Below are 15,737 nucleotides of genomic sequence, written 5' to 3' on the forward strand. Positions count from 1 at the left end.
ATGTCGGGAATAAACGCCTCCCTACTAACAAGCTTACTTCTCCATGCCGTCCTCCATTGCCTCCGCAATACTTACCTCTCATATGATGTTCCAGAGCCCTTTACAAAGAATATATCCATACCAGAAACGAAGAAGCTCTTCGTCATCATCGTCAACTTCAACGCACCGTCTCTTATAACCTTGAAGCTTATAAATTACGCACCTGAATAAAAGCCTGTAATTCCTTAGCCGAAACAGCTCATCCCAACACAATACTGGAAGCGCTTCCATCAGCTCACAGGACAATCCACTCGTACTTTATATCCGTTAATACATAAAGATTCCGCACTACAAGGTGACAAGGATAAAGCCGACGCTTTTGCGACATATCTCCAGGGAATCTTTACTCCGTTACCACCTGCATACTCTCAGCATCTTCATGCGGTTGAGAAACTTGATTTCGACACCTTTCGTCTTCAACCTAGCATATATCACTCTCTCTCGCCCAAGACTGCTCTTACAAAACCAATTAAAGTAACGGATATAACTCGAACTGTCCAGAACAAGAAAAATACTGCGCCTGGTTTCGATGGGATTACTTATCGACATATTAAAGAAGCGCCTTATCAGTTGCTTTACCTTCTTGCTCTCGTTTATACATTCATCCTTCGGACAGGCTTTGTTTCTTGTGTGTGGAAGACTTCCAAAACATTGATGTTCCTAAAACCAGACAAACCACCAAATGCTGTTTCTTCTTGACGGCCTACTAAACTTACTTCTGTGTATTGCAAAATTCCTGAAAGAATCCTTGTTCGACGCCTTCATTCTTATCTAACAGAACGTAATATAATCCCTCTGCATCAGGCTGGTTTCCGCCCCGGTTTTAGTATCAATGATTAGTTACTTCGTCTGTCGAATATTATTAACAATCAGTTTAATACACAATTTCCATCTTGTCTAGTGCTCTTCGACCTGGAAAAGGCATTAGATAACGTATGGCATGCAGCTCTCATATATAAACTTATCCGTCTGACACTTCCCATATCATATATCAGGTTTATCAATAATTTTCTTCACAACCGTATTGCTTATGTTGCTCTTAATGACACTCTCTCGCACCCGATATTTATTATCTCTGGAGTACCACAAGGGTCCGCATTATCACCTTTGCCGTATCTTCTATATGTAGCAGATATGCCACCAATGCCGCCAAACACACATATTTTTCAGTATGCAGACGACACTGCATTTCTTATATTAGGCCGAACTATTCATCGTATAAATACTGAAATTAATGCAGCTATTCAAACTTTTCTCATCTGGTGTACGAAGTGGCGTCTGAAACTCAACCCAGAAAAAAACATAAGCAATAGTCTTTCTCCCCTCAAAACGCAGATCACGGGTACATCGAAATCCTTCACTTCTGAATATCCAAGTAGATAACAAGCGGTTTCATCCAGCTAAACATGTAACGTATCTGGGAATTATTTTTGAACACCACCTCACATGGCGCCCCCACCTTCAGAATGTAATACAGAAAGCATATAACAGGATTAACCTCCTCAAACGCCTCACGGGTACTACTTGGGGACCACGAGCTAATACCGTTCTTAACACTTACAAAGTATTCTTACGACCAGTCCTGACCTACGGCTTCACTGCATGGTTAGCCGCACTCCAGCGTCATTATGAAAAACTGAAAATACTAGAACGACATGCCTTACGAATAGCCTACAGAATAAAACTTCCTAGTCCTACTCAAGATCTTTACGAAATTATGCCTTTTCCACATTTTCTGTTCCATCTTGAAGCCTTACGGACGAAGTATATTACTAACCGATTCAAGTCCCGGTATCCATTACTCCTCACCGCCATGCAAGCAGACATCCCGTTCAATCCACCCCGCAAATTGCTGGATACACCTTTGTCGCTACTCTTTGCACTTTTCCGCTATACCCTACCTCCTGATCATCCGGATTTAGACGCAGTTGCAGCTTTTTCATCATCCATCGTTCCCAATTACATAGCACCTTCATTCTCTGCACAATAAGAACCTCATATTTTACCAGGGCACCGTTTGTCTTCATCACGTCCAAAGTTGGACAGAACATTCATCTGTTAATTTATTACGTATGTGTTGTATTGTGCCAGTGCACTTCATGTTACTATTCATTTACTTCTCCTAATTATCTCCTTTTTTACCATGATCAAATAAAATAGAACCTGAATAACATGATGATTAACTCCCATTTAATGAAACTAAAATAGAACATCCTGCTCCTACTTTACGAACATCGCATAGCCCATCAAATTATAACTGAACTCCAATGAATTCTTTGCAAAATATATTCCCGCACAGAAGGCGCAACCTTCTAACGGTTGTTGGCTTTTCGCTGGCATAGGAAAAAAGTTGCCGTTCACATACTGAATCAAGAGGTCTCACCTCTCTTGTGTGAGTTAATGAGCGAGCGAGGATCAAGTGTTGCAATACGCATTTGTGACCAAAGCACAAGTACTGCACTCAGAGGATTGACGAAAGTTTTCACTTTCGGAGGGCAGCTTGCTTTCTGAACCTCCTCGTATCATACTTTCTTTCATCTTCATCCTCATTTCGACTTCGGATATTTCATCACTATGGCAGACCCTGGCAACTCACTTGGACAATCAAGACTCGGACGACATACTGGCTTACCACAAACTATTCATTCTAATCCAAGTACTTCTCTAACACAACCGGCACACCGCGGGCCATCCACTCGCACTCGCCATTTCTCATGGAGAACGAGCCTTTTTCTAATATATCTAAAGATCGGCATCCATCTAACGAATATACCCAGTCTGCGAAACGTATATGGTCCTGTTTACTACTCTCTTCCACGGATATCGAGGTCGATCCACAACAAAATTCTACTACGGTGGCTCCAAATCTTTCATCACAAGCTAATATCGAACTTTATCACGTTCTTCTCACTGATTACGATGCTAAGTACACCAATCCAAAAATGATCTTTCTCCAAATAATGAAGTATGTTCCTCGGGTCCGGGATACTCTAGCTCAAATACTTAAAACCAAAAATGGCTACATACTAAAATAGAAAGATCCAAACTTTGGAATAACTATACGCAATAAAGCTTCTTACGAAATCTTTTGTAAGAACGCTTAACTTACTAAGCTAACGGATAAAAGACTGAAACAATCTACGCCAAATAGAAAGTCACCTTTTCTATTTGTTTTAATTAAAGGTGTTTCACCCGATCTAACAGATGCGGAAATTCAGGGGGAACTTAAACAAGAAGGAATTTCAGTTGATAAATGCATTCGCATTTTAAATAATAATGGTCCGACATATCTAGTACGCGATCTATCTTAGCGGCAGGACACTATTAATTACCTCCTTCGATTTGGCGCCTCTATTTATAAGGGAATACATCGTGTTGAACCGTCTAAGACTAATGGACCATTACCGATTCGCTGCGAAAAGTGTCAGATATACAATGACCACACTACAGCAAACTGTCCTAATCAACCGAAATGCGGCTATTGCTCCGGGCTCCATGGCACCAAAACTTGTCCTAATCTACAATGACCACCTAAATGCAACACATGTGGTAGTGGGCTTCATCCTACGTACAGCTACCGTTGCAAAGCTAAACCCGCACCAACACCTGAACGTCCGGAATTAACTGTACCATTAAAAACGACATACGCTACAGTTCAACCTAATCAATCCATATTACCTCCACTCACAGTAGAAGATTTTCTCCGATTTACCAGTTTAGTACTTCAATACATCTTTCCATTCCAGAGAGCCCATTTCACCCAACATATCATTTCTGCCGCAAAATCAATTTTTTACATAAATCTTTATGCCACCTATTCTAATAATTATTTTCATTTCCATGTCGGGTCACTGGAAACTGCAGTATAAACTCATATATATATATTTTTCATTATGGAGATTAATTTCCTTTTTGTTAATATACGATCACTTTTTACAACACAGGCGTTTGCTAGAAGCTCTGTTACTCGAGGAACATATCACTGTATTTGCTCTCAACGAAACTGGATTAAAACCAAATATATTAGCTCGCATTCCTGGATATCTATTACTACGTCACGATTATAACGACCACATGGCTCGTGGCCAAGGTGGAGTCGCAATAGGACATTCTCCAAAATATCCAATTAGAACATACACCCCACAAGCTTTCGATAATATTCAGGAGTACCTACTTTGTTCCATATACTTCCCATCAATAACTATAAATTTCAGTACAATCTATATTAGACCACGCCAACCTTTGCCGTTAGAATATTTCCGATATATAACGACTACCTTTTCCAATATCGTTATCATGGCAGATATTAACACGTATAGTAGGAGTGCTAGAGAAAAAGATGAATTTCAAGAGTATATAACTTACCATCTTCAGCTCTATATTCATGTTCTTCCTAAGCACACTAGACCTATAAGCCATATACACCAGATGTTGTGATTACATCTCTGAATCTCATCAATAAATGCTAGCTTGAAGTGCTCGACTCTATAGGCAGTGACCATCATCCAGTAAAACTAACATTAACACATGGGCTTCCAACTCGTCCTGTACTTGCGCCTCGCTCTGTCCTGAGATATGACAAGGCTCATTGGCCTGAATTCCGCAGAGAAATTGAGGATACACTTCATAGTGTAACACCACCTACCAATGATACTGACCTCGCTTCTTGTCTCAATACTATCACTACTGCAATACAACGCAGCTCTCAGCATCACATTCCGGAAGATCAAGTACATCCTTATAAACCGAAATTGCATCCCACCAACCTTGCACTTGCCCAGAAAGCGCGACATCATCTTCGCGACTATTATCGAACAGGAAACCGCGAGTCTCTTCAGCACCACCATCAGTGGCAACGCACAGTTAAAAACTATGTAGATGCATATAAACGTAGGAATTGGATTAAAACAAACTTATCTGAGGACGCACAACCTTCTAGATATTGGAAGCGTTTCAATCAACTTGCTGGAAAGAACACCAAACCTACCTACCCTCTCATTGACCATGGCACACATCTCTTTTCGGATCAAGATAAAGCGAATACCTTTGCTACCCAGTTACAGACTGTATTTACTTCTGCTGGCGCCTCCACACGTTCGGAACGGATAAACCTATCTAGCATTCCTGCTCTGCAGCCTTCCACAGAACATGTCCTCGATCCGGAGCATCCTCTTACAGCACCTATCGCCACTGCTGAACTTCAAACCGCACTAAAGAGGAAAAAGAAAATAGCACCAGGAATTGATAACGTCTCTTACCGTCATATTCAAGAAGCTCCACAATCGCTGCTGGTCCTCCTTGTCGCAATCTACAATTTCATCCTACAAACTGGTATCTATCCATTGGAATGGTAGGTATCAAAAGTTTGCATGCTTCATAAACCAAATAAGCCTATACATTCTGTCAGCTCTTATAGACCAATCCAACTTACATCAGTGTTCAGTAAGCTACTAGAGATAATTCTCGTGTGCCGGCTTCATTCATACCTGGAAGTACGTAACATACTACCTATTCATCAAGCAGGCTTCGGACCACGTTTCTCAATAAATGACCAATTGCTTCGCCTTAGCACTATCATCACAAACCAGTATAACAAAGCATTCCCCTCATGTCTTATGCTCATGGATTTAGAAAAGGCTTTTGATAAGGTTTGGCATTATGGACTAATTCAAAAACTTCAGTCGTTCACCATGTGCTATTTGAGGTTCATACACTATTTTCTTGCAAATCGTATTGCTTATGTCACTGTTGGTAATGTGCTCTCTTGGCCTGTATTTCCATCTACTGGAGTTCCTCAGGGATCAGCACTTAGCGCATTACTGTATATACTTTAGGCTTCCGACATACCTTCAACTCCGCATAATGTATTCACTTTTCAATATGCAGACGATACGGCTTTCCTCGCTCTTGGCAAAACTGTACATCAACTTAATACTGCTATTCAAACTACACTCAATAATTTCATCACCTGGTGCAAGAAGTGACATCTAACTATCAACGAAGAAAAAACACAAGCCGTAGTGTTCTTACCACCTAAAACACGTTCCAGAGTTCACAGGAACCAAACTCTTCTGCGAGTCACAATCGATGGATATCGTATACATCCTACACCCACTGTCACCTACTTAGGCGTGGTCTTCGATGCTAAGCTCACCTGGAACGCCCACCTGAAAAGGCTAAAAGCTAAGGCTAAAAATCAATTGAATCTCTTACGCCGACCCACTGGAATAACTTAGGGCTTAAAAGCGGGTGTCTTGCTTCACACCTATAAGGCGTTTCTCCGCCCTATCCTCACTTATGGGCATACTGCCTGGTGTAATGCTTCTGCTTCTTATTACGAAAAGCTCTGCATATAAGATAGACATGTTATTCGTCTAGCTTATCGCCTTAAGCTACCATATCCCACATTTCTCACCTATGAATATATCTCGTTTCCGAAAATTACAGAACATCTTGCAGAATTCCGTATTAGATATATCAACTCTCGCATACACACAGGTCATCCGCTCTTTTTAGACATTCTTCACTCCGATGCTCTCACAGACTCCACCTACCGGTTCATACTTTCACCATTAAACATTTTTACATCTCTATATATCAACAGCACACACTTGACCCCGGACGAACGAGAAATCTATGACAGTTATTTCATTGCCGATCACATTCCTCATCTTTTTCCATTATTCCACGAAGATCCTCACAATTAACAAGGGCTTCCCCCTGTTTTCATTAGTCCCGAGTCGCCCCGGGACAGAAGATCTGTTTGATTAACACATTTATGTTTGTGACGTGCTAGCACTTCATCTCATTTATCATTTTCACTCCTCATAATTTCATTGGCCACATGTTGCACCTATTCTATATTTTTAATTTTGTTGCACTGATTAAACATGTTTAAGTTTTCTTTACTTCTTTTGTATTTATTTCATCTTTTCTCCTTTTACACTATTTAGTTATTCAATCTTACAGTTATTGTTGCACTATGTATTATATATTTCAGCGCAAATTTAAATAATTGTAAAACGATAATATAAAATTAAATGACGATGACCTCACAACCATTTTAATAGATGTTCCACTTCCGCAGTTAATAAAGAATATCTCCTAGCCCATCACCTACCGTTCCTTGCGCCTATTTTGTGTATAACAATCGCATGCCAAAGAGAGGGCGTAACCCTCTAAGAAGCAGGAGGATGAAAATTCTTTTCTCATAAACTTCAACTATACTATGAAACACATACTGTCTCTCTTTCCTTAACAAACAAAAAAAAATTACCATTCGAATTTCTTCTAAGAGCAGGAGTCCCTCAAAGATCCGTACTCTCTCCCCTTCTCTACATCCTATACTTGGCCTACATGCCTTCTCCGTCACCTCCAATACATGCTCTACAGTTCGCAGATGATACAGCCTATCTCGCTCTTGGCTCCTCTTTCGAGCGCATCAATTTCCAATTACAAGCGGCAATAGATAACCTCATCTGGTGTCTCCGCTGGAAACTGAAATTAAATCCTAACAGAACACAAATGACGCTTTTTGCCCGCAAGAAACACAAGTACTGTCCCACTCGCAATCCTGAGCGTCTACATATTATGACACTTGACTCAAAAATCTCACTAAGCAATAGCGTTAAATATCTTGGGGTCCATTTTGATAAACATCTCACATGGCGCACCCACCTAGCCGCTTTTGAGCAAGACATCCGTCGTCGTCTCAACGTCTTAAGAAATTTAAAGGGCACAACCTGGGGCTTAAATGCTGACGTCTTACTGTGTACCTACAAAGTTTTCGTTCGGCCAGCTATGACCTACATCTAGCTTGGCTTTCAGCGCCTCCCCATCTTTATGATCGCCTACAACTACTTGAGCGTCAGGCGTTACGCATTGCATACTCACTAACTTATCGCACCTCCAATGACGAGCTCTATCACAGCACTGCAATGCCTCATATTTAGGATCACTTCTATCGCCTACTAACGTGGTACATTACCCACCACATAGCGACAGCACATCTAACGCTCACAGACCTATTAGAACAGACCCCTGCTCTCTGCCGTACAGGCTATCCTCCAATAGATCACCTACTAGCGATATATGAACGCGAAACAAATTCAGATGACTACAACCCTGAGCATCAAATCTACCACTATCATACTTATATCTGTCGATAATAGCTTCATTATCGTCCATACCTATGCATGACACGCATGCCAAACCACTCTACTTCACCCCACAATAACTAATCAACTGACACATGACACCTCCGGTATTTGGACGCTCCCCAACAACTACTGAGAAGCTTTCGGATTGCACCCACAATATACTAAAAATCTCTATCGAACCACAATAATCCTCTTCACATAGTAGAGACGGCGTCACCTTTAGAGTAGGCGTCACCTTCTACGGCCCGCCCGTCGCAAGATGGGAATGAAAGACAGAGGAAAAAAAGTTGCCGTTGTAAGTTGAAGATGCATGCGTATCGTATTACATTTGGTGCTACAATGGCCTCTACTCAGAAAAGGAAAGCATCAGACGAAGACTTCAGCAGTTTTCTGCGTATGTGTCTTGACGAAGAGACAGTGATATCCGATAGTAGTGCGACTGACTCTGAAGTTGAGGATTGTTCTAGTACTGCTCGGCCTATTACTGCTCGTGAGAAAAGTGATCAGGACTCTTCTTCATCAGGTTCAGAATATTGTAGTGACAGTGAGTGCATACAACCAACACAGAAAGATGATACCTTCATTAGCGTAAATGGAACAGTATGGAAGAAGAACGACTACTTCACGTACCCGAGCTCATAATATTGTAAAGTGTACCCCCGGTGTTTCAAGGGAAGTGAAAACATTGTGTCCCAAAGACGCATGGGATTGTTTGATAACCCATTCAGTAATAGGAGAAATTATACATTGCACTAATTTGGAAGGAAGAAGATTAGCAACGGAAAAGGAGAAGCAGTGGAAGAACGTTTTCGTTGAAGAAATGGATGCGTTTTTCGGTATTCTGTTACAAGGAGGAGTTGAAACCAGTTGGAATGTGCCTATTCGTGAGCTATTCCTGGACGAGAGGTCTAATCCTCTTTATAAAGCAACAATTTCTGTCAACCGGTTTGAAGATATCCGTAAAGCACTAAGATTTGACGACAAGCGTACACGAAGTGTTCGCATGCAAACGGACAAGCTTGCACCAATTAGTTATGTGTGGAATCTTTTTCTTGATAATTGCAGAAAAGTAATTATTCCCAGTGAGTTTGTAACGATTGGTGAACAATTAGTGCCATTTTGCCGAAAGTGTAGTTTCATCCAATATATGCCGAAAAAACCTTCAAAGATCAATTGGTTGTGCGATGCCAAATCATCATACGCTGTTAATGGGTGCGTATATACAGGCAGGAAACCAAATGAGCCAGTTCAAAGAAATTTGGGAGCAAATATTGTCAAAGAACTCACTCAAACCGTGAAAAGCTCTTCAAGAAACGTAACAATGGATAATTATTTTATCAGTGTTAGTCTTGCAGAGGATATGTTTCAATAAGGAATCACAATAGACAAACCAAGCCTGATATCCCGAAGGAGCGGAAAGCATCCCCCTCAAGAGAAGTAAGATCTTCACTTTTCGCCTTCAAAAAAGACGTCACTCATGTAAGTTACGTACCCAAAAGGAACAGATCAGTAATAATGCTTAGTAGAATGAGTCATGACAAATACATGGTTGAAGGCCATCCGAAGAAGAAACCGGAAATAATAAGTTTCAATAACTCAACAAAGGGAGGTGTCGACGGAATGGACCAGAAAGTTCGTTGCTATACTTCCAAAAGAAAAAATCGAAGGTGGAACAGTTATGTTATCTCTTCCACACAACATCCAGGCTATTTTCCTAACAGAACAGACAAACGTCGTCTTTTTCTTAGAGAACTCGCAGAATAATTAGTGAAACCTCAGATGATCATGAGACTTCCAATACCTAATCTCCCAAAGTCTTGCCTTGAAAAGATGTGAAGTTTGCAAGCCAAACGAAGAAGAAGTCAGAGCTCAAGAACCAAAGAGGAGGAAATGCTGATTCTGTCTTTACGATCTTCACAGAAAAAGCACCTTGAGATACTCCAAGTGTGGACAAAGCGTTTGTAAGCAACACCGTAAGTTAGTTTGCAACTCATCCTTCTCATAAGTGAACAGTGTTTCCTGAACTACTGATCTTTGCCAAATAGACGTCACATGCTTAGAAAAGTTTATGTATTGTGATATAGAAACTAATGTTACTTAAGTCATTGTAGTGATAATATAAATATCATAAAAGGCTTATAATTCCAATAATAATCAAATCACTAAAGGTCTTGGTATACATGCTGCATAGCTAGAGATCAAAAGCTTATATATATATATATATATATATATATATATATATATATATATATATATATATTAATGTATGTATGTATTACAAACGCCATAGCATGTTATTTAGTTGAAATGATTTAAAACGGTATTTTTTCCATCGAAAAATCTACAGGGTCTCGGACGCTCTGCATATGCATTTATGTATAATTTTCATACCATGAATCTAAGAGTTAATTTTCTTTTAACCTTTCATTCTAATTTTACAAACTTTGTACAGTCCGCGGCATAAAATTTCTTACAAAAATTGTAAGTCCAAATGAATAACAAACTCTTGCCCAGTTTTCTTATGCATTCCCGCAATACGTGTATCAATCGATTAGTTGATTCTAGTATTTATTCCAACTCCTCCCCGTCCTCCACCTCTCCTTGTCTAAAGCAGTGTGTGTGACCTAGTATACTGTTTCCATTCAGCTGAAAAAGAATCAGGAATCAAGTTTACAACGTTATAGCTTTAAAACAGTCTTTTCCATTCGTTTGTTCTGAAATATTTTTAAGAGCCTAAATTGAAAAATCTTTAGTTTCATTCTTTTCTTTCTTTAAAGAGTGCAAGCTAGTAAGATGCTCCCTAAGAAATCTATGGAAATTGCCAAGAGCTCTAATATATCTACGGACAGAAACAAGTTTTATTCAATGATTCATTGAATTTCTTTTCAGTAAGTGCCAGCAAATGTTTCAGGGGCGTCATTTGGGCAGGACAGGAGGGTGTAATTCCCCCTCTCTTGTGCTTCATAAATACGTATTTTTTGATCAAATGTATAGTAATACACTAATAAAAATTGAAATTCTTATGTTGTCGGAGAATCTCTTCCTTCCCTCCCCCCCAAATAAAGTATAAAAGACACTGGTTTTAACAACAAATCTATAGAGTTACGATAGCACATTGCTAAAGAGCTTACATTTGGTTTCAAGAGTCGAAGGTTTGATCTCAAGCCACATGAATTCCTGGGTGACATTGAGAGAGAGAGAGGGGGGGGGATTCAAGTATGGAGACAGAGAGGGATTTGTATACGCAGATTTAGAATTGGGGAAAAATGATAGGACAGCATTCGTATTATGACGAAAATTCTGATTTTGTGAAAGATAAAAAGGGAAGTTTTCGAACAGCGAGGGTCACATTAGGCAGTTGTCGAATTAATGTCGAGAACTCGTTTTTAGAGCATCAGATGATTACCAAAGGACAGAAAGATCTTCAGAATGGAGGAATTAAGATTTTAAAAAATCTGGTTTCGGCGATGGGTTTCGAACCACGAACCTTATGGTGATCAAACCATGACTTTATCCATTCTGCTATGGAGGATTCTATTACTGGTTCACATACGTTTCCCTTAGCTGCGTTGAAAGCTACCTTAAGGGGATATTCCAAAATTTGACTCGGTGGATGCGCCGTTCCGATAGGACGTAAACCTCTTGTAACTTAGTTACAATGTGCAAAATGAACTTCCTCTTCTTCAGGACACTTTTTAAAGCTTTAAAATTTGTTACTATTGTTTTAATTAAGTGACATTTGATAGAACCATCTGATCAAGTAGTGCCAAGCCCTGTGCGTCATTGTCTGTTAGGTGAATGGTTAATGTAAGTTACTTTTACGTGGATTGTCCGAGCTTCCAATCAAGACCATTCTTATTGATTATTTTATTTGAGCTACGCTCATACTGTATATTCCACAAGTTCAAGTTGAAGTAAGCTATTTTAATTCGAAATGATTTTCCAATATTTTATTTTTTACTAAATTTACATGGCACTCCTCACTGTTTGTAGCCCTGCATAAATGCAAAATTGTTTCAAAAGTATATTTTACTTTCAAGTATTATTGATTTTTTTTAAATTGTACTTCAAATCTATTTTATAATTATTTTATATTTCTTAATTATAATATTTTTCTATTTATATTGTATTCTATGTTACACGTTTATTATTTACATTTTATGTCTTACCTTTGAAGAGGAGCTTTTGACAATTCAGAGCAGCAAGGACATACACAGGTTGCAGGCCTTTGCAATCCAGAGCTTTTTCCCCCACGAAATCACTACTTTTTTGTTTGTATTTATATCTAATTTTATAGATGGTGATAGCAGGGGTGGATCCAGGGGAGTGTGTTTGGGGTGATCGCATCCCACAAAATAGGGAACTTTTTATACTTTTTATTTTAAACATAAAACATATCCTAAGTATTTTTCGTCTTTGTATTATAAACGTAAATTAAAACCTAAAGTATATAGGCCTTACTTTCTTAAGAAAGTTAGTTCTACAGAAGAGCTCTTTGTCATTTTCTATTTTTTCTTTTCTTTCTTTTCTTTTCTTTCTTTCTTTCTTTTTTCTTTTCTTTCTTTGCAATCCGCTCTTACCTTGATTTGACTTCGAACGATCGCCCCTCCCAAACAATCTTCCTGGATCCGCCCCTGGATGATAGACATTTTACTAAAATATGCCCTCAATCGCTGAATTAAATTCCTGTCAAGCTTTCGATTGCTGAAAAAAAATTCTGTCTACGGCTCTGCAAAACAGTGACGATTTTTGGGAGTGATCAGATAGTAATGCCTCCCTGGAGCAACGACACTTCCCTAGAAGTCATATCTCCGATAATTCAGAATGTGATTTGTGAATTATCACTTTTCACTCTCAATGTCTTGAAACGCACCAAAAAGGAACTGTTCTGAATTATTTACTAGTTCTCCCTATGACCCCATTTCAATATGGCCAACCTTGGACATATACACATCTGAAATGTCACCTTTTATTTCAGTGATCCCGAAAACTATCCATTCGACACAAATACAGGATATTTTCGATTCTTTATTCCTGTCACCCTCCCATTGTCAACTCGAAGCCAACCAAGGCTTATTTTGGACTTACGCAGCATCCACAGCGTCACTTTTCATCTTTGCATATGAATTCGACACTAATTTCGTTCGTATTCAACTACTTTTACATGTCACCTTCACCTCTTGGTAGGGATTTTTTCAGTATCTCGCCACAAAACTATGGAGAAATTTCAAGGAACTAAATATAATTATAAATTTTCATCTGAAACACAACAGTACGGGTGATCTTTTTTGCAGAGGAAATCGTTAACTACTGTTTCAATATCAATGTATTGTTTTTTTTTTTTTTTTTTTTGCTGTTCATGTTGAACATTGCCAGAGGGCTAAACTTCATCTGCACTATTGTGCAATGAATGAAGGTTTAGTGGTTTAATTTACTGAATATTCGCTTAGAAGTTTCTCTCGTCACAGAAAAAGTGATATACAGTTATAAAAGAAAAATAAAATGAAATATCTAATTTTTACGTCCTACGATTATGCCGACTATGCTAATGGAGAGACTAATGGTGAGAAATAAATGAAATTGTTTAATGAAAAAAGTGGGAGGAAACGGGAGAAACCGGAGGAAACTCATCCACACGGTGTTTGCCCATAATTAGTCACGGTCATTCCCACGGTAAAGTATGGGAATTAAATTTGTCATATCTGTAGTTTGGTGTAGAGACAAAACAAAATTGTAAACCAAAGGTTTAAGAACAACTCAGATTATTACTATAAAACAAGTCAAAGATTATTAACTTGTATTATCATACAAGAAATGCGAGAATTTTGAAACAAAGAAAAATAACTATAGAAATTGGCAACTGAAGACAAAAAAAAAATAACTTAAATATACTAAAGGGTATGAGTAGGGGGATTAATGGGGACGTCAGCAAAGATGCTATATGTCCCCTTCTCGATTAACGCGAGGGATGGATTTTACCATTTAATTTGACGGAATAGCGTAGAGGATGTAGAGGAGGGGAAAGATACGTAACAGCTATAAATATAAAAATAAAAGTGACAATGTTCGGTGGTGAATAACTCTCGAACTATCCAATCGTTCTCAATCACATTTTGAACATAGATGAAATTCGAACCTGTGAAGCTTTTTTTTTTCATTTTGATATTAGAACTTGCGAAAGAGGAGGGGAGGGTAAATATATGAAAATGAATAGAACTTAATAACTCTTGAACAATCCGACTGATCCCAATCAATCAAACATTCAATATAGATAAGGTTCCGACCTGGGATGTTTTCATTTTTTGCCTTGACGGCACAATGTAGGGGAGGGGAAGGGGGACTATGTAAAAAAATAAAAATAAAAATGCTGTCTTGGTGACTTCATCATGCTTAAACCACCGAACTGATCTTAATCCAATTATCAACATAGATGAGGTTCGTACCTGGGGTGTTTTTTATCATATCCCTCTGATGGTAGAACGTAGGGAAGGAGGGGGAGGGGAGATATCTATAAAAATGAATAAAACTTAACAACTCTTTTTAACCACCTGTCCGATCTCGATCTAATTTTCAACATAGACGACGTTCGGAACTAGATACTTTGGTTTTAATATTTTCACTTTGACGGTAGAACATAGGAGAGGATAAGAGAAGGGGAGATTAATATATAAAAATAAATAGAACAACTCATCAACCATCCAACAGATTTCGATCAAATTTTCAGCGTATATGACATTCGGACCTGGGATAATTTTTGTCATACCGTGCCCCCAACATGGAGAGGGGAGATGGATACATAAAATCATCGAAAATGACCAATATCAAAGAGTGCTTTAGTAATTGAAAAACCATAACATTTTACTATTTTTCTTTAATTTAGCCCAGCGAAATCGGGGTGCGACTTAGATTCGAGGACGTCTTAAGTTCGAGTAGTTATCGAGAAATAATTAAAGATATTAACGTGTTATTGGATTACTTTGCTAATATTAATAATAATAATAGTAATAATAATAATAATAATAATAACTATTATTATTATTATTATTATTATTATTATTATTATTATTATTATTATTATTATTATTATTAAAGGTTTGATCATTCAAATATTGAAAGATCAAAATATTCAAATACCTTAAGACAATTAAACGTGTGTCATCGCCGACTAATTATCACCAAAAATTCTAAATTTAAAAAAAAATATTCACACATGGTTCCGACTTGAGAACCTCCAGATTATTAGCTAGCGCCGTGAGCACAGATCCACGCTCTATATGCGCTAAATGTTATTTTTTAGTATGTTTCAATTAGATTTCCTGGCCTCCAGTTACAAAATTCTAAGTTAGTATTTTTCGTTCTTTCAAAATTTCTTTCGATTTTTTTAAATCACATAAGTCAATAATCTTTCGCATAGTTTACATTAATAACATGGTTTTTCTTAAACCTTTCGTTCGCTATTTGGTTTGCTCTCCACACGAAGCTACAGATATGATACGTTTAATTCTCATACTTGTCATTTGGTTTCAAAGCAGTCACCAT

At 38.3% G+C, this 15,737-nt stretch overlaps 1 protein-coding gene across 1 annotated transcript; it reads left to right on the forward strand.

The window, feature by feature from the left end:
- The first annotated feature begins 9,018 nt into the window (after positions 1–9,018).
- LOC145682247 (uncharacterized) lies at positions 9,019–9,570 on the forward strand. The gene has a single exon (XM_081753830.1). The coding sequence runs from the start codon at positions 9,019–9,021 to the stop codon at positions 9,568–9,570; it is 552 nt and encodes a 183-aa protein (XP_081609956.1).
- Positions 9,571–15,737: the final 6,167 nt, after the last annotated feature.

This window comes from Thermobia domestica, chromosome 3 (genome assembly GCF_964235325.1).
Source record: "Thermobia domestica chromosome 3, izTheDome1.hap1.1, whole genome shotgun sequence".
Classification (NCBI taxonomy): domain Eukaryota; kingdom Metazoa; phylum Arthropoda; class Insecta; order Zygentoma; family Lepismatidae; genus Thermobia; species Thermobia domestica.